This window comes from Cololabis saira, chromosome 11 (genome assembly GCF_033807715.1).
Source record: "Cololabis saira isolate AMF1-May2022 chromosome 11, fColSai1.1, whole genome shotgun sequence".
Classification (NCBI taxonomy): domain Eukaryota; kingdom Metazoa; phylum Chordata; class Actinopteri; order Beloniformes; family Belonidae; genus Cololabis; species Cololabis saira.
In genome coordinates, this window is record NC_084597.1 from 46,197,131 (window position 1) to 46,216,786 (window position 19,656).

A 19,656-nucleotide genomic window follows, 5' to 3' on the forward strand; every position below is an offset into this window, starting at 1 on the left:
TCCGCCCCCACTCCAAACAAGAGATTTATAATTTATTTTTTCAGTTCTCAATGACATTACTTACAGTTAAACATCTTGATAAAATGTATACACGCTTTTAATCTAAAACCACAAACAAATATTAGCACAAATAATAATAAAAAATAAATAAAATAAAATAAAATTCATTTTGATTTTCAGTAATGTTTAACATGTGATGGATGGAATCTTGTTTGAAAATAAAAAAACAGATAATATATTTAGTCAAATGCTAATCTATAGTTTTTTTAATTCAATTCTTCCATTCTAAAAGTGACGATTCAGTGATTAAATTGATTTCATTTTACTTATCTTATTTTTTGAGACCGGATGTGACGACACGCAATCAGCTGACCGAACGGCTGGCTGCTCTCGCGGGCAGGAAGACACGCCGCAGGAGAAAATATCTATCTAAGTTATCCGTGAGACGGATATGTCCGACTAGGACCTGTGTATTTGGTACGTATGGAGAGGTTTCTCCAGCATGTTTAGGTGCCGTTACTAACCCGGTGTTGAAGTGTGGTTCGTTGGTTCCGTTAGCGCAGTAGAGCTAATCTGTCCTCTGACGTCCGATGGTCAGTAAAGGCTGATTTATGGTCCCGCGTTACACCGACGCACTCCGTACGGTGCACGTCGCCGCGTACCTTACGCCGTAGGCTCTGCGTTGGTGTAACCATAATTCAGGCTTAACAGATAAATGATGTGTTCAGTAGATGGATTTATAACATTGTCAGGAACTGATGCAGTTGACATTTTATTTGGTATATGCATTTTACACGGTACAATAGGGGATATTGAATTTAAACCCACCTAAACCCAAAGGTGTTGGATTCACTGAAGCAGCTGAATCATTGACGTTTGAGCGTGTTTTGTTTTTTTCAACTTAAGTCACAGATACAGTAACCATCTATCTTTGTATTTCATTGATGATGTGTATGTGCCAAACTGCAGCAACACAATTATAGCGGTGAAATGATAAGTCATAACATTTGAATGGATTAATGTTGTTGATTAAGGTGGAACCTGACGTCACGATTGGCATGTGACTGAACTAGATAATGTTACAAAGCTTGAATAGTAAATTATCTCCACCAAACCAGCACCTCGGTTGCAGTCACATTACCTACACAAGTGGGCGAACTCCTTGGTACCCTTCCAATAAACAAACACCATCCCTCATGGTTGCATAAATAACTTGAATGACAACGGTAACAATGAATGAATGAATACTTTATTACAGACTCAAAAGGTTCCATATAAAATACATAAAAATTACAGGTCACACATTAAAATACATGCAAACATCAATGTTTCCGTAGTCCAGATGTGTACCTTGTATCACTCCGTTTGATGTTAGTGAGTGCAGTTATTAGACAATTGTCTTACTGATGGAGTCGACACATACATTTAAACATAAAATTCCTCAGCAGAGCATGGAAGGTGGGGACATAACAATTAACAAATATAAAGTGCTTGCACTTGTCCATCTTGGAAGCTTAAGGAGGATCCTGAACGCATCATTATATGCTACCTGCAACTTCTTTAGCTTGGCTTTGGTGGTATAATTACACCAAAGGTGAGCTGTGTAAAGAAGTGTAGAATAGGCTCTGAATAGATTTACCTTAACATGGTTGGGCTGGTTCCCTCTTATTTGTGTTCTTACATGTGTAGAGTCTCTAATCCTTACAGCGTACGCTCACAGGACGTTCTGCACATGTTCGTTCCTAGAGCCAACACTGAACTTGGGAAAAAAGCCTTCAGTTACGCTGCTCCCCGGTCATGGAATGACATACAGAACGATCTGAGATTACCTGAACTGATCACTCTGGGGGAATTTCGATCAATTTAAAAGGATCGAGAAACTAGTTCTCTCGGGCAATGTGCTTGTTTTTAATTCAAATGGTGCCAAAAAGTTTTCAAATTATATGGACCCGTTTATGTTGTATGTAATTTGTGTTCCTGACTACAGTGTGTGATTGCTGTTTGTTGTTTTTTGTTGTGTTTTCTGTTGTAACTTATGCTGCCCTCTTGGCCAGGTCGCTCTTGGAAAAGAGATTTTTAATCTCAATGAGTCTTACCTGGTTAAATAAAGGATAATAACATCAGCTGTGCACATATGGAATCTACGGGCCAGCATATTGGCCTGAGCATAGAGCTGACAGCACTGACGCTGGATGTCATCATCATCACATAGATCCTCATTTATGATACAATAAATTATAGTTTACTAAAAGCTAGCTATTCAAAACCAGGCATTGCTTGTGAATGACGATAAAACAGAATCCTTAAATCAAACTAAGGAAACTGGCCTGGACAAATTAGTTGTGAAGGAGAAAGTTCTTTTGACCGATGAGACAAAACCGGAGCTTTTTGGAAAGTCACTTCAGCGTTATGTTCATAGTTGCAGAAATGTAGAATAAAAAAAAAGTAGACTGTATCTCATGGGAACCAGGCTTGCTTATGTTTTGGGGCTGCTTTGGTGCGTCCGGCTTAGGGTATCTTGAATCTGTGCAGGGTGCAATGAAATCTCAAAATATCAAGGCATTGGAGCGAAATGTGCTGTCTTGTATCAGCATGCTTGGTCTCAGTTGCAGGTCATGGGTCTTTCACCGTGGTAATGACCCAAAGAATGATTAAGACCAAAACAATGCATGATTCTGAAGTGGCCCTCTATGAGCTCTGATCTAAATCAAACCGCTGGAGCAGTTTGCTCATGAGGCGTGGGTAAAAACACCTGTCTACAGGGGCAGAAGTCCCATTGAGAGTTACAGATATTGATTGATTGCAGTGACTGCCTCAAATGATTGTGCAACAAAATATTAAGCTGGGTGTACTAAGTAATTTGCCAAGGATGGTTTTATTTGTTTTTTTGTTTTAAACAATTGTGTTGAAGCCCAACTCAAAAGTAATTCCATTAGTCAGTCTTCAGGAAATTACCGTATTTTCTGGACTATAAGCCGCTACTTTTTTCATATGTTTTGTAACCATGCAGCTTATACAAAGGTGCGGCAATTCTGTGGATTTTTCTTCCACTGCTCGGGGCGCTCTAACCGGAATTAGAATCAAAACTAAGACAAAATAAATGCAAAGAAGAATACGCTACTTCTTCTTTAGCAGATAGAAGTAGGTAGAAGCAGATTTCAAACAGATAGATAGATACATAAATACCGGTTATTTTCTCTTGGTTCTGTCCCGTTTTAATCAGCAAAGTTGCTGCCGTGTTAAAAGACACTGTTAGGAAAGGATCTATTTAGGTACAAACATGTACATCATTTACAGTTCAAAATCCTTCTGTACATGTAGTAAATATCTAATCTAACAACATAAATATCTGCCGCTTGCATATATATATTTTTTTTAAATAGAGTGGATGCGGCTTATATGCAGGTGCAGCTTATAGTCCAGAAAATACGGTATTTATTATCATTTGTCAGTTTGAAGTTGCTTCAGTGACCACTGGTACATGATACATGGACAGTGTCCTAAGATAAGGGTCACATCAGTTTTACTTCGATCTAACCGTCTGTCCTTCCTTCCAGACACATCACCATAATGTCAGGTAATAACCTGGTACTCCCTATAGTGCTGTGGAGCCGTACGGCTCCCACACACTGCATCAGCAGCTTACTGGTGATGGATGACTTCAGCACCATTATTACTGGCTGCCATGATGGACAAATCTGTCTCTGGGACATGACGCCTGAGCTGCAGGTATGTTGCAGGGATGATGATGAGGGTGGTGATTCGCCGACATGTTTGTGTCTTTGCTTTTGTTCATTTCCTCTATCTTTCAGATTTGTCCCAGGGCTATGCTGTTTGGTCATACAGCCTCCATCACCTGTCTGGCCAAAGCATGCATGTCCAGTGACAAACAGCACATCGTGAGTGCATCTGAGAGTGGGTGAGTAAGTTTTTATTGTGCACATATTAGTCATTTATTTGGCATTTCCAGTGAACATGTTATTAAACATATACTTTGGATTCCGGATCTTTGAAACTTGATCACACAGGTTTGTTTTTTGTTGTTGATTGTTACAACGGTCCCTTTAACTGGGCTTCATCGCCCTGGTGAATTAATCTGCCAACTTAACCTGATTCGTGTCAGTTTATATTTGAGATAGCAGATGGACATCTTCAATAATTAATTGAATAATTCTTTTAAAAAAAGAGCTTTTGTGAGTTTGTCCCATCTTGCAGAGTTATTGACCGTCTAAAGCAGGAGTGTCAAACTCATTTTGCTTGGCGGGCCGGATTTGACCAATTTTTTTCTCGCGGGCCGCATGCTCAAAATAACAAAAGCGGTGCGGAAAATGTTTTCTCTAATTCTTTTTTTTTTTTACTATTGTTATCTAATCCAATATCAGTTTAGTTAATTTTAGAGGAAATATGCACTTTGTTTACACTCTAATTATGTAAAATATATTTCTTCAGGATCTTTTCTTGAAATTTCTCGTTTTTTTTTCAAGTTATGTAAGATACTTTTAATATCATTTTACAAAGATAAACAGAAACAAGTTTGTTTTTTATATATTTAGCTTTTTTATAGGAAATTTAATTAAAAGCAAAATCTTTCTCATTACATCCGAGTGTTTCTTTGTGATTTAGAGATTATTCCAGTACAATGAAGTGTATTTATTTTTAAAAATTGGCGTGGATATTTACGCCAGTGTGCCGAAAAAGTCAGCACTTCTTTTTTAACTGTTTTACTTTGTCACTATCCTCGTATTCAAAACTGAAATTCTCTGAATAAATATCTTCAATCTTCTTTTTTAGCAGTGATATTTTTCCTGCGAAAATATATAATAGTAGTCAGTTAATAAAAATAAACGACCGTCTACAAAGAAATAAAATCGGCAAATGCATTCTAGAAAACTAAAAAAATGTCGAAAACTGCTCTATTTGTGGAATAACGATGGATTTGTAGAAGAAATATATTATCGGATATGCTGGGATTCATGGCAATTATTTATGCCTTCCTTTTTAGTAAATTAACATTTCGTTTTTTTGCGTTGGAAACTTCTCGCGGGCTGCATGAAAACCTCTCTCGGGCCGCACATTTGACACCCCTGGTCTAAAGCCATTGGCTGTCTGAAGCTGGCCGTTCCCTGTCCGGCATGACAAGAAATGATTGTCTCTGGAGTATTATTTTAACCGTTTGTTAGTAAAAGTAACCTCCTTTCTACCCCAAATGACACTTTCATACAATTTATTTATTTTTTTTTAATTTTTGAGTTTTGTCCCTTTTGTACGTTGTGGGATAAGACATACAAAATTGTACTGTATACATCTTAAATTCAGTTTGATAACAAAGTCATATGAACAAGTTTATTGCTTTGTTGAAGGTTTTTTTTTTTTTTTAACCAATATACTTTGTTAAATGCTCTTGTTAGTTTCAGTAAGTGTAAAAACATTCAAAGAGATGAGATAATTTTCTCTTAGTTGGAGACAATTTTCCATTTATTGATTGATTTATTGATTTTTTTCAGGGAGATGTGTCTCTGGGATGTAAATGATGGACGCTGTATTGAGTTCACCAAGCTGGCTTGTGCTCACACTGGCATGCAGGTAAGTCAGATGCTCACATGCAGCTTTTCCTTTGGGTTTAAATGCAGGCTAAATTTAATATAAGGAAATAAAGGAGTGATGTTGCTAATGTCACATTCACCTGATTCCAGCTAAATTTGTATTGCGCTCAATCCTTGGCTTATCTAACTGATGTTTTCAAGAGAAATGGCTTTTTGCTAAATTAGAATATTTACTTGAAATATATTGGTAATCATCCTTACAACTGTAAGAACATAATTTAAAATGTGTTCAGAAATAAATGCAGAACTCATTATGAAAGTTCAGAATAACTGCATTTAAAGTCCAAGTTAACTGAACAATAGGTTAAACTAGTGAGCCTCCTATGATGATTGGAAAGACTACAAAGACAAACCCGTTGAAAAGCAGCAAAGAAAAGTACAAATAAATTGTTGCATGGATTGGGGAAAAAACAGCACCAAATCTTCTGAAGATTGTCAAGATCGTTATCATTTTCTGGTCTTTTCAGCTTGCATGAACTTGTAGCTTCTTTGGTAAAAATTAAAGCAGACATCACTATTGAGGGGCTCAAAAAAGTAAGAATAATGTTTCCAAAATCTGTGGTCTGAAGTGTAGGAGGAAGTTAAAGTGCAGCTCGTTTGAAATGAAGCGCCTCAGGATATCTGGAAGTGACATCATACCTACAAGAACAAAGCATGATTTTTCATACTGTGGGGTTCCTTTACTGCCTCTAATACTGGGAGAACCCAATTAAAAACTCTGCTGTGAGAGGATGACAGAAGCAGAAAGCTGCAAGAAGTTGGGAGCTACAAGAACTGATTTAACCAGTTGTTTTTGTCCCATTTTTCCCTCTCTATCAGTTCTATCAGTTTACCATTGGCACTCAGAAGGAGGGGCGGCTGCTTTGTAATGGCCATTATCCTGAAATCCTTGTTGTGGACGCCACCAGCCTGGAAGTCCTTTACTCACTGGTATCTAAGATTTGTCCTGACTGGATCAGCTCCATGAGCATTATTCGATCTCATCGCACTCAAGGTGAGCAACATTGATGGACATTGGATCTGTTTTTCTATTGGAGCATCCATGATTTACATTTTACAGATATTGTTTAGGGCTGTCCAAAAGATGGATACTTGGATACTCATCCAAACTAAAACCTAATAGTGGATTGGTTACTTATTTGCAGCAATCTGGGTAACCAGTGTTATCTCAGCTCCACAAGATGATACATAACCACTCTTTAAACTGGCATCTGCACACATGAATGAAGGTTTGACCTCCACAAAACGTAGTAGGGTGGTGTCTCCAGTATGAAAATAACATTTTTGAACTCCAGTGCACTCGATCTAAAGAGGTAGTCTGGAGGTTTGTTCATTAAAAAGTGTTGCATCATTGTTGCATTTATTTTATTTCCCAAGTGACAACTCTGACGCTGTCAAATGATTTTTAAAACACGCACGAGTGGCTTTGACCCATTAGCTCGGTAATATTTATTAACTATTTAGCATTTGTTTTTATTTTCATCAGTTTTCCTTTTTAATATAAAACTATATATTCCCACTTGAAGCATTTTACGTGTTTGGAGTTTTTTGCTTGCACAAAAAATTAGAGACATGTTGTAATCAGCTTTTATCATGTTTAACAATAGATGTTCCATTATAAATAGTAAAATTAAGCAAGGCTGTATTTGGTATGGCTTCTTTAGCAACCTAATTTCCTGTAAGTTGAAATATATGATTTACACGTAAATTTACAAATAAAAAAGTTTTTATTAGAGAATTCACAACACAGTGATGATGGAGGCCAAATGCTTCAGTTGCATTATAAAAGTATATATTCAAATTTAAAAATACTTAATTAATGCCTGAAGGGACATTCATTGTTGCAGTTGTCACCATTTAGGTCTCTTCAAAGTTAATTGTTAAGGTTTATTGCTGCGTGCAGGAAGGATCTCCTGCTACCACTGTAGCCAATCTGAAGAAGCCTCTGAACGAGACACTAGACATAGAACCAACTTCTGTTATTTGTCTGTGCTGAGCTGTCATCTGCAGGGATGTGTTTGATTATTTGGGCAGTTAAGACAAATAGATTCATTTGTACAGCTTAAAATTTAAATTGGTTCTAAAATTATACTAATATTCAAGTCACCTTGCTTAAAGGAACAGCTGTGTGTATCACTGAATGATATTAGTCAATATAGTCATCAATGCAGTACAAGAGAAATAGAATTTAACACAGAAAAATGAGAAGAAATGAGAGAAATACAAACACAGACCTGCTTCTCTGTAGAGAAAGGCACCACCACTCACTTTTACTGGGTCATAAGGCATCAGGATGATTACTTCTCAATGAGCCTCTCCATGGCTTTTGGAGTTTTCTGCTGAGACTTCATATGTACTTGTTAGTATTTTGATATGTAAAGTCATCATGCTGGACTGTTATGTTAAATGATAGCATGTAATATCTTACATATAAACGGCTTGTTTTGATTTGCTGTGTCTCTCCAGAGGACACTGTTGTGGCCGTGTCAGTGACGGGCATTTTGAAGGTCTGGATCATAACAGCTGAGGTCAGCAGGATGCAGGTACACACAATTACTGTTGATTTGAGATGCTCCTGTAATAAAGAGGGTCTGCATTGACGTCACTTCACTGGACCAGCCCCCTTACTCGCACTGAGTGGCAAAAATGGCTGCAACTAGTGGAGAAGACGGGATAACAGCCGATTATGGGCTTAAATTAGCGTCAGTTGGACTTGACAGTGACCCGTACAGTTACCCCAAGAACCAGTGGTCCATGGACATTAATATTTGGCCACGAATCGAGTTTCCTGATATTTATATGTACTTAATTTCTACGCCGGGGAAATACACGAAGCAAAGCTTGAAGGCGTACAAAAGTCTTGACGCTTGGTCCGACTTCAAGGCAGGATTTGTTGTAGAAATTAAAGTGATGAGGACACCGAACTTTATGATTTGACCGTTTAACGTTAGCTACCCAAAAATCCAACATTACCTGATACAAAATGGGAGCCGCAAATCCACGTTTGGGTGACTGGAATCGAGTTGTTTCTGTGAATTGCAGCGATCCATTTGTCTTTCTTAAGCTTATTTTTCGTCAGTCTATAAAATGATAACTACGATTTCTTGTTAAATCTATGAGTACAGTCGATCGCACAACAGCTCTTTCCCGTTTTAGATGTTTTCGTGTGCTCAAACTGAAAGTCTACGCTGCCACTCAGTCTTTCTGTCACTCAGTCTTTCTGACACTCAGTCTTTCTGCCACTCAGTGGACGTAACCGGCTGTGAAGTTGCATCTGTGATGTCATGTGCATTCCCTCTATAGGCTCGCATTGGGTTTGTTCATGTAATGTCTGAATTTTGTCCATTTATTTCCACAAAATTCTCTAGAATCTATCATTTAAGGGGCTGTTGTTTCAACATTTTGTCATGGAGCCTCTTTAATGACAGCATAATAGGGTTATACACACAAGCCTGTTGAGTCATCTGGGCCCAGGGGCCCACAAGATCGTAATCCGCCCAGTCAGTTAAAAGGAATGTTTTCAAATAATGTTATATGCTGCGTGTTAAAAGTGCGTCACATGTATAGCACCCCCACCCTGCCCCCCTGGGAAAAAGTCCAGGCTCAGTACTATCAGCCCTGCATTACAAAGAGTATTAACTGGGAGTGAACGCAGAGCGTTAAAGGCAGTGCTAACATACACTTGTGTAAATACAGTTGAAATAATAATTAAAATGATTCTTATCTTCTTTTGTTTGCAGTCAGCATTGGCCTGTTTCTTAGTTAACGTTGTACCTTTCAATATGTGTGTGTTCAGGACCTGGACCCTGTGTTTGAAGAGGAGTCCAAACCCATCTACTGCCAGGGCTGCCAGAGCATTGCCTTCTGCACCTTCACACAGAGGAGCCTGCTTGTCGTCTGCTCCAAGTACTGGAGGGTAAGAACCTGAAGTACCTCTCCATTTGCACATCCTGTGCATATCCTGTGCAGAGCTGACAGGAACGAGTGTGTGTAATTCTCTTCTGTTTGTGCGTGTCTCAGGTGTTTGATGCAGGGGACTACTCTCTGCTCTGCTCTGTGCAAAGTGATAATGACCAGTCCTGGACTGGAGGAGAGTTCATTGCAGCAGACAAGGTCATCATCTGGACTGAGGAGGGTTGCAGTTATGTCTACAAGCTGCCAGCCAGGTAAACACAACCTCTGAAAACTGCTTTGTGGGAGTTAGCGTTGCCTCAGTGTGACTGGATATTTGGTAGGCAGCAGATGTTCAACTGTCTGTTTCCTCTTCAAGGACGAGTTGTGTCTTAGGGCCAATCCCAATACACCCCCTACTTTCTACCACTAGCCCTCCCTCACCACCACTACCCCTAAAAAAGAAGCCACAGATTTTAGGGCACTTGTAATCTTCCCAGGGCCCTGTCCCAATATTCCCACTACTTCTACTTTTCAGCACCACCCCTAAATTTAGCTTGCTACGTCACTGCGTGTTTACGTTCGGGTACGTAAGCGACTGCGTAGTTACGTTTGCACATACGTCACACCCTATCAGGAAGCTGAGAGCCAAAAGCTGTTTTAATTTCAGCTGTAGCGCTGTTAATATGCCACTTTATTAAGTTTTAATATTTTTTCAGGCGTAAAAGTAACTGTTAAGATCCCCAACCTGGACTCAGTTTATCCAAATAACGCCTGTTAAGAAATTTGACCCGATGTTTTTGGAGATAAGAGCCGCCGGCTCGGAGCAGCAGCAGCTCACGGTCGGGTCAACCTGCGCCGTCGTCCCGGGGAGAAACCTGCAGCTCTGTGGAGAATTACCGCTGGCTGAAATAAATCATTTAGGAAGATAAATGTTGGTTTAATAGATGAAATCTAACAGTTGTAGCTACGCCTGTTAAGAAATTTCCTCAGAAAATTTCGGGATGATGATGCCTGCCGGCTCCGGAGCTGATTTATGGTTCCGCGTTAAATCGACGCAGAGCCTACGGCGTAGGGTACAGCGCGCGTCGCCGCGTAACCTACGCCGTAGGCTCTGCGTTGGTGTAACGCGGAACCATAAATCAGCCTTTCTTCTGGCGAGGTTTGAAAAAGACTTCGCAACAACGGGCAAACGAGTGATTATGTACATTCACTGAGTGAATATTATAAAAGTAAAATATATATTTCTCGCTAGAAATGTAATCAAAACGCATTTTTATGCAGAAACTAACTCAAAATATTGATTTTATTAACTAAAAATTAGAAATGTCCGCCATGTTTTTTTTTTTTTTTTCATTCAGTCCGCAAATGACGACGTAAAGCATTCCGGGAAGTTTTTCTGGCCCTAGATCCTAGTCAGCATCTGAAATCCCTCGATCCGTAGGGACAGATTCATAGCCACTACCCTCGTTTTCTTCACTACCCCTAAGTGAAAAGAGGAATTGGGACACCACTACCCTCACGGGAATGCGCAAAATTTAGGGGTAGTGATGAAAAGTAGTGGTAGTGGGGGGATTGGGACTGGGCCCAACTGGATGTTTCCTCTGCAAGGACGAGTTGTGTCTTATTCTCTTCATTGCCCCCAGTGCCATGCACGCAAACATCAAACTGACATGGGGCAACCCTCTCAGCAATGTTGGTCTTTTTTCCTCCTCTTCTTCATCATCTTTTTTTTTTTTTTTTGGCAGTCGGCAAACCAAGAGTGGTGTGGATTGGTAGTTTACTCAGTCAGTGGGTCCTACTGAGGCTGAAAGGACCAGGGATCAGGTCGGCTTGGTTAAAACTGGGTTTTACTGTAGGTTGGACCTCTTACCTGTTAGCTGTCCACAGTGGGGAACTGATAGACTTGTAGCTCATTTTGTACACCACTGTTTTTTCTTTTTATCTGTATTGGTCTCTGCTGTCACCTGCAGGTCAAACATACATTTGGAAATTAAGGTTTTAGTCTGATTGTGACGTTAACAAATCTTTTTTAGCACAAGTAAATGTGCTGCTTGTCATATGACGTGTGAACATCAGATCTATGGAGCCAGTGCAATGCTAAACTCAAATCTTTATTTATTTTTATGTTTTTCCTCAGCTGTTTGCCTGGCAATGAACATTTCCGTAGTGACGTTGGGAAAACCAACGAAGGCTCCATCCCTCCACTCATTTATAGCATCGCTGACCTCTCAGACAAACAGGTAAGAGTCCTGCTTTGGCATTCCTCGTTTGAAAATGCATTTTTGATAGAGATGAGAAGCTTACAAACGCTCAGAAAAAGTCTTCAAAGCACACCCCTGCTGAAGATATCCATCTAAAACTTGAAGATTCTCTAAGTAATACTGTATTTGACATGTGTCTGTAACATTGTTTTGTGTAAATACTCTGAACTGAAGAGTCCAATGTACAGTTTTCTGCAAACTATTATAAATACTGACCTGATTAATATTTCTAAAGATTTGGAGCATAGATAAGGTCTGTCTTTGGCACTTTACTTTGTGAGGATACTTGGAAATATAACAATTAGATTTTATGAAATATAATACAATCAAAATATAGACTTGAACATGCTATTGAAATGCAGAATAGCTGGTTTCTATCGTTAAACTGGAGGTCCAAATCAAACTTCCTGTTGTGGAACAACCTGCTAAACCTCTTTTAACATGTTCTTTCCAACTAGGTGAATAACTGGACTGAAAACTGAGTGTATTAAGTTACCAAGAATAAGACTTGAGAGATGATCCAGATTTTGATAGATTTAATTAAACAGTTGCATCCAAAAGGGTGAGAAAATACAGATGCAGAATGACATTGAAACAGAGGAGCATACTGATATTAAAGCAGAGAGGATGATCTGGTAGACAAAACATTGGTGTTCCCACCGCTAATCCTTGGGCAGAGTGCTAGTTTCAGCAGTTTGGGTTTCATCGAGTATGGGAAGCACTTTTTCCCATCACACTCCACACCTTTTTTTTCTTTCTCATTTACTACACCGCAAAGGGTGTTTGCAAAGTTCATAGAATCCCTATAAAGATGCAGCACCACATACCTCATCAGACCCCAGAATGACAAATGTCTGTAAAAGACTTACTAGTGATTAACTACTCTCTCTATAGGTAAAACCCTTTATTAAGGGAAAAAAACCTAGAACCCACTAAACTACAAATATAACAGAACAATTTAAAATAATCACAGTTCATCTTCTGGACTGTGCTCCGAACAGATCGGACCTGCCGGCCAGTTTATATCTGGAAGGGAAGTTGCTGGGGCAGTAAAAAGATCTGGGGCCATCGTGAAAGAAGCATTAACTGCTCTCATAATCATGCAACGTACACATGGACTCACACAGCAGAACAAAAATCATACAGATTATAGTAAAAAATAGAAAGCACAGTTTCAGCATCACAGAATACCTGGAGCCTGACATCAACCACTGCCACGCATCCAACGCCCAGCCTTCTGAGGAGTCCCAGTCCTTTTGGGCCTGTAGGAGACTGTTAAGATGGGACTACATGGGTCACATTATCAGTAACATCTGGGACGTATGTGCAACACGTTTCTCCAGTAATGTGACAAACACCCCCCTGGGCAGTCAAGTTAACTGTACCCCACCAAGGAACGAGACCCCAAAACAATAGCCCCTTTCACACAGCCAGTTCGAGGCGGGAACGTTGCGCCTTTAAGCCGCCTCGCTGTTCTGTGTGAAAGTCACGGAGGCGGAATGGGGGGGCCAAGTGGCCCCACCAATAAGCCGGCAGCGGAGGTAGTCACAGAGCCGAAACGGGGTCTGTGTGAATGACACAGCCGGCATGCCGGCATGCCACTAGACGCTGACGCTGTCGTCACGCCTCTGATTGCGGAACGCCGGCATGCTGTGTGAATTTACAGACGGGAGCGGCGTTATGCCGGCGTTGTATGGTTCTGTGTGAACCAACAAAGGCGGCGTATTGGCAGGACTTCTTTACACCAATATTGCGGAATCTCTGTGTGAAAGGGGCTATTGTTTGCCCCGCAGAAGTATGAGGAGTGTGGCTGGAAATAAAAGTGTGCATAATAAATGTCATGGTACGACAACTTATCATAAATGCCCACGTGCCGAAGAAGAAGCGGAAGGCTGCCCTTCTTTCGCTTGCTGTTTGTGTTGTTGCAGTTTAAGACAGCCGAAGAGCACAGATAGTAGTTTCTGTTTTAGTTGACTGTTAAACTTAATTCACATCATCCAGTTCTCTGTTACATCTTTAAGAGGAGGATATGAAGATACAATTCCTCCAGCAGACGTTGGGGTGATTTGGGGCTGCTACTTTTCAGATTATGACCCGTCTTTTTTTTTCATTTTTTTTTTTTGCCCCCTGACTTCTTCCAGCTCCTCATCTGTCCTCCTGTGACACGGTTTTTCTTTGGCCGGCGAGAGCCCTTTCACAAGCTCCTCATCCAGGGAGACTCAGCAGGCAGACTGTCCTTGTGGAGCATCCCAGACTCTCCACCTTCAATTACTTCTACAGGTAATGGAAACTTTCTTTCTTCTTTTTAATCACAAAAAATACATTTCAGTGTGATCCCATGATGATCTCACAATTGTCTTGACAATAAATGTTCAGCAATACATTGAAACCATGTATAACTGCTTCCTTTTTCTGTCTTATCTCTTGAGCCCAGCTATATGGGGAGGTGTCCCCTCCGTCACCTGAACCGCTGCTCCACAGCTCCCCTACTGCTCAGCATTAAAAAGAGTGCTCTTAAATGTCCAATTATGATGTTTTCAACTTTGCTACCAGTCTAGTCATATGTTAGGTATAATAGTAGTAGTCTTGGTAAATATGGATCAATGTACAAAAGGTTTTGTTTTTTCTTGACATACATGCACAAAGCTGTGCAAAAGTCGTAGGCAGGTGTGATTTAAATGCTCTAGCAAGAATTCTGTCAGAAAATCACCAATGTTAAAAATGCACAATAAATAAAAAAGAAAATCCATAGCTGTGTGCTTTATAATTATGTTTTTGACGGACTAGTCTCTGTGTTTTTCTTTCCTCTGTGTACAGATCTCCAGGCGTCATCCACCGTCAGCCTCCAGGAAGCCTTTGACAAGTTGAAGCCCATTTCTGCCGGGATCATCGACCAGCTCAGCAACCTTCCTGGCAAAGAAGAACCTATCAAGGTACAAACACAAATGACAAAACATGAAGGAGATATATGACAGATGGATATGTAGGCCTATAAAATCTAAATAAATATGAAAAGCATTTAAATTTATCATCAACCTTTATTTGAATTCGGAGAAATCATTGAGAGCAAGCCCTCATTTACAATGATGCCGAATGTACAACAACCATATAAAAAGAATAATACAATAAAATTAAAAACAATTACAAACATGGGTAAAATGGTCAGCAATTAAGGATTTGAATTGACCAAGCTGCACAAACGTTTCCAACTTCAATGCATGTTGCAAAATGTTCCAACTGTTAGCCGTGCAGTAGCTAAATGTAGTTTTTCCCAATTCAGTCCGTGGACATGACACTTCCAGCATAAGAAAATCAGAGGAGCGGGTTGAGTATCTACCATTATACCACCTCAGTAAGGAGCTAAGAGAAACCAATGTCTATCACGTCTGACAGAAAGGGGAGTCCACGCAAGTTTTTCGTATAAGATGCAGTGATGAGTAGAATAACTGTCACCAGTGATGAATCTTAGAGCTGAGTGATAAACAGCATCAAGTGATTTTAGGGTGGAAGCAGATGCGTGTTGATAAATAACATCACCATAATCCAGAACTGACAGGAAGATCTGCCTCAATAACCCGCTTTCTGCAGGACATAGGAAAATTTTATCTGTATTTATAAAAATACCCAATTTTCTGATGCAGCTTTGTAACTAGTACGGTGATATGATGCTTGAAAGTGAGTTTTTGATCCAGCCAAATACCGAGATATTTATATTCTGGAACCCTTTCAATATTTTTATTTTTAAAATAAAATGCAGACAATATGATTTTTGCTTTTTCCAAATATGCCGAGCATCTTTTCGCAGCCTGTGAAAGTTTGGCCTGCTGGATATTCTTTATTAACTCTGACTCATGACTCATCTGATTGCTGTTATGGCTGGTTATGGTTGTGTTGCTGAATCGCTGAGTCACTGTGTCCTCGGTGTCTTTCAGGTGACGGCCAGCGTGTACATCCCCTCGCAGGGCCGCTTGGTCTGTGGGAGAGAAGATGGCAGCATTGTCCTGGTTCCTGCCACTCAGACGGCCATAGTTCAGCTGCTGCAAGGGGAGCATATGCTGCGGAGAGGTGAGGGCGAGACGGGTGGGGTCAGGGTTCGCAAACTGGGTCATCATCATCTAAACCACAACTGATGAAGCAGTGAATATATTATACATATATTCTGTTTTTCCACATACATGAAGGGCTAAGGGGGGAGTTTTTACTTCTTAACTCTCAAGAGTTGATGGACGCGCCGGCGTGTCTAAATCACATGACAGATTTACAATGACATAGCGGCGAGACGCAGTATTGCCTAGGCTCCATTTAAACTTGTCTCGAAAGCGCAAACTTCAAACTAGATGCAAGGTTTCAAATTGTGCCGAATCCGATAAGCCAAGTAAAATCAGTCATGAAAACTGATATACAGCATGCTATCATGTTTGTTGTGGTTTGATGGAGTAAGAAACTGTAAAAACGGGCCGTTTTCAGGAAGGCGCTTGCAGGCATAAGAGAGAGAGAGAGAGGAAAATAAATGACATGCAACCGCTCTTTCTATGGGTGGGAAAATGCCCCACATCAACCAATCAAAAAATTATATACAACGTACAGCATTTGGTTGCTGAGGAGAGACAGAATTAGCGAGTTTTGAGATGCTGCATCCAGGTGGATAAAAGGAGGGAAGACGCACCCTGGAGGTGTCAGGTGGCGTGAACCTTTGTCTCGTGATGGACATCAAATATATTGACACCTGATTTTATTTTGCATTTTAATGTAAAAGTGTCCTTTACTTTGTTTTTTTGCTGCATTTGTACACAAGTTTAAAAATTTCCACTTATATTTTCATTCTAAGCTGTTTTTCATTTTCACAGTATAAAAATATCGAAGTTTTCCTACTCAGATTTGAAGTTTTCCTGTGATTTTTATTTTAGGTTCAATGTTTTAATACAGTTTGTCAAAATAAAAAACAAAACTGTTAATTTACACAGGTGAGCAAATAGTTAGCAAGAAAGGCGAGGTACGGTAAATCATTTTTAAGATGAAATATTGGGCTAAATTCAAAAGTAGTCAAACACAGCCCCACTTTTACCCAAGACTGCAGAGAGTGAAACTGTTTCCACAATTTAACTCTACCGCTAATTCTTTTTATGTTGCACGGCTGCAGTCTTGGCTATCTGGTTCAGGATTCAACATGCAAAGCCGGTCAGATGCAGCTCTCCATGTGTTCGTGTCATAATCTGACTCCACCTCCTTCCACCAGCTTTGCACTTTGTCCGTCTTTCCTGCAGGCTGGCCACCCCACCGGACGCTGCGGGGTCACCGGAACAAGGTGACCTGCCTCCTGTATCCTTACCAGATCTCCCCTCGCTACGACCAGCGTTCGCTGGTGTCGGGAGGAGTCGACTTCTCCGTCATCGTGTGGGACATCTTCACAGGAGAGATGAAGCACATCTTCTGTGTGCACGGGGGAGAGATCACCCAACTCACCGTTCCACCGGAAAACTGCAGCGTAAGACAAAAATGTGTTTGTTTCGTCTTTGTTCTTCTTCATTTGCCGTGTCTGGAAACGGCAGTTTTGCTGCCGACATTAAACAATGACTCGGTTACATACAGTATGCTGATGCTTTTTCACTCGCTTTAGAAAAGTGAAACTACAACCTGATCGGTAATAGAGCAGTCGGCTGCTGCTTGACATCTGATCACTTTGTCAGGTGATGTTTTGTAGGGCTGGGGATCGATTCAAATGTCAAGATTCGATTCTGATTATTAAGATTCAGAATCGATTATCAAGATTCGATTCTATTCTGATATTGATTTTGGTTAGTGTTATTAAAACTGTTTTTTGAGCTGTTGCATGAATTATATGACTGTAGTTATGCAAAATATTACTACTAGTATTATATTGAGATTAAACAGCAAGTATTAGTAGTAGTTTTATTTTTTCCCACATTCCGTTTTTATTTGTTCCATTTTCGGTCTATTTTGGTTTTTAATTTTTGAGCATTTGGTTTTTAGCATTTTTTGCAAATGTAACCCCAAGACAGTATATAAAGTAATGAAATATAGACAATTTATGCAATTATAACACTTTAATGTTTTCATACCTTTAAACATATTTAAAGGCAAAACCATGGCACCAGTTATTCTCGTGTCCAACAAAACATTCCTTTTTTGGGGATAAACAAAAAAAATAACCAAAAGTTGTAATGTAATGATGAAAAAAAATATACATAAATAAATAAAAGAAAAAAAATCGATCTTTAGACATATGAATCGATTTTAAGGAATTAATATGAGAATCGATTTAGAATTGGGAAATCGATTTTTTTCAACACAGGCCTAGTGTTTTGTTGTGTTTGCCATCAAACTAGTATGAAATTAACAAGGTAAATTTTTTTTTAAGTCCATTTTGGAGAAACCTTGAGTCAAGGCTTCACCATATAGATAAATACATGTCACGTTGTTGCTAGCTTCAGCTGATTATGATGAGACAATTTCATGACACCAGAGTCCTGAAAATAGATGATTGGGCTCAGAAGTAGTAGTGAGATCAGTCTGTACGGTGTTGCCCCCTCGTCAGTGAAGTAACTTGAGTTATTTGGATTACTGAATCCCCTCTTGTTCCCCTCCACAGACCCGCGTGCAGCACTGCGTCTGCTCCGTGGCCAGCGATCACTCCGTGGGCTTGCTGAGCCTCAGGGAAAGGAAGTGCATCATGCTGGCATCCCGGCACCTTTTTCCCATCCAAGTCATTAAGTGGCGGCCGGCTGATGACTACCTGGTGGTGGGATGCACTGACGGCTCCGTTTACGTTTGGCAGATGGATACAGGTGAGAAGTGGGTGAACAGGCAAGGGATGCTGCAGCGGGAACTAGAGACACAGCTAAAATGATCCATTACTCTGCAGACACAGTCCTCGAGGTTGGAAATGTAACAGTAACGTTTGACTGGAGTGTTAATGTTATCAAATTTATTCTGCTATTTGAATTCTGCAGGCTGAGTGCATTGGCTCTTTAGGTTTGTTACATCAAACCCATGGGAAAGTTTTCTTTTGATTGGTACTGGTCTCGACGCAAAAAAGAATGCTGTACTTCACTCACCATATTGCACATTAGAGAAGTTTTTCTTCCATGAATACCCAGGTCAGCTATCATTAAGTTATGAAAGGTTTCTTCACAGTCAAATCTTATCAGGTTGGGATCTGTAACCATGCAAGAGAGTTCAAATATTCAGCACAAATTGAGTTGCTAGATGATTTCAGCTTCAACAAAGACAGAAAATGCTCTGTGTCTTAATCATAAAATCAATCATTTGGAGTAAAAACTGAAGCTTGACCTCTGGCTTTTGGTTTTATAAACTAACCGACACTGATATTTAACAGTTTTATCTAGCCATCCTTGTAATCAATAGTTTGATTTAGTTTAGTAGCAGTTGGAGATACATTTGCTGATGTGCAGGTGGCCGTGATTGGATTGACGTCGAAGTGTTTGCCTATTTAAGATTGGGTTGATGTTTCTAGTGTTTAGCTATTTTCCTGATTCATCGTATAAATTATCACCAACCAGCACATAAAAATAATTTATGCTTCTCTTGTTTGTGTTTCCAGGAGCATTGGATCGCTGTGTGATGGGTATAACCGCAGTGGAGATCCTGAACGCCTGCGACGAACTTGCTCCAGCCACCGTGGACGCTCTGAGCCACTCTGCGGTCAACTTGAAGCAGGCGATGACACGCCGCAGCCTCGCGGCTCTGAAGAACATGGCGCAGCACAAACTGCAGACCCTAGCCACCAACCTGCTGGCGGCAGACAACGCTGACAAGGTAAACAAGATCACTAAGGCAGGATTACTGTATTTTGACGACCATATGGCGCGACGTGTGGAAAGGCGCGCCCTCAGTTTTGTGTGTCATTTCTGTATTTA

At 40.2% G+C, this 19,656-nt stretch overlaps 1 protein-coding gene across 3 annotated transcripts in view; it reads left to right on the plus strand.

Annotated features, from left to right (window-relative positions):
• Positions 1-366: 366 nt before the first annotated feature.
• Positions 367-19,656, plus strand: part of LOC133455532 (WD repeat-containing protein 7) — a 115,666-nt gene continuing 96,376 nt past the window's right edge. For 2 of the 3 annotated variants that reach the window (XM_061734611.1, XM_061734613.1), the window contains exons 1-15: positions 367-477; positions 3,558-3,729; positions 3,813-3,919; positions 5,505-5,583; positions 6,423-6,597; positions 8,070-8,146; positions 9,400-9,519; positions 9,624-9,769; positions 11,635-11,737; positions 13,900-14,038; positions 14,576-14,691; positions 15,691-15,823; positions 17,023-17,243; positions 18,369-18,564; positions 19,341-19,555. In XM_061734611.1, coding sequence (XP_061590595.1) covers positions 3,571-3,729; positions 3,813-3,919; positions 5,505-5,583; positions 6,423-6,597; positions 8,070-8,146; positions 9,400-9,519; positions 9,624-9,769; positions 11,635-11,737; positions 13,900-14,038; positions 14,576-14,691; positions 15,691-15,823; positions 17,023-17,243; positions 18,369-18,564; positions 19,341-19,555 — 1,986 coding nt within the window. In that variant the 5' untranslated portion in view covers positions 367-477; positions 3,558-3,570. The remainder of the gene's footprint in view (positions 478-3,557; positions 3,730-3,812; positions 3,920-5,504; positions 5,584-6,422; positions 6,598-8,069; positions 8,147-9,399; positions 9,520-9,623; positions 9,770-11,634; positions 11,738-13,899; positions 14,039-14,575; positions 14,692-15,690; positions 15,824-17,022; positions 17,244-18,368; positions 18,565-19,340; positions 19,556-19,656) is intronic. The other variant, XM_061734612.1, reaches the window with a different exon arrangement.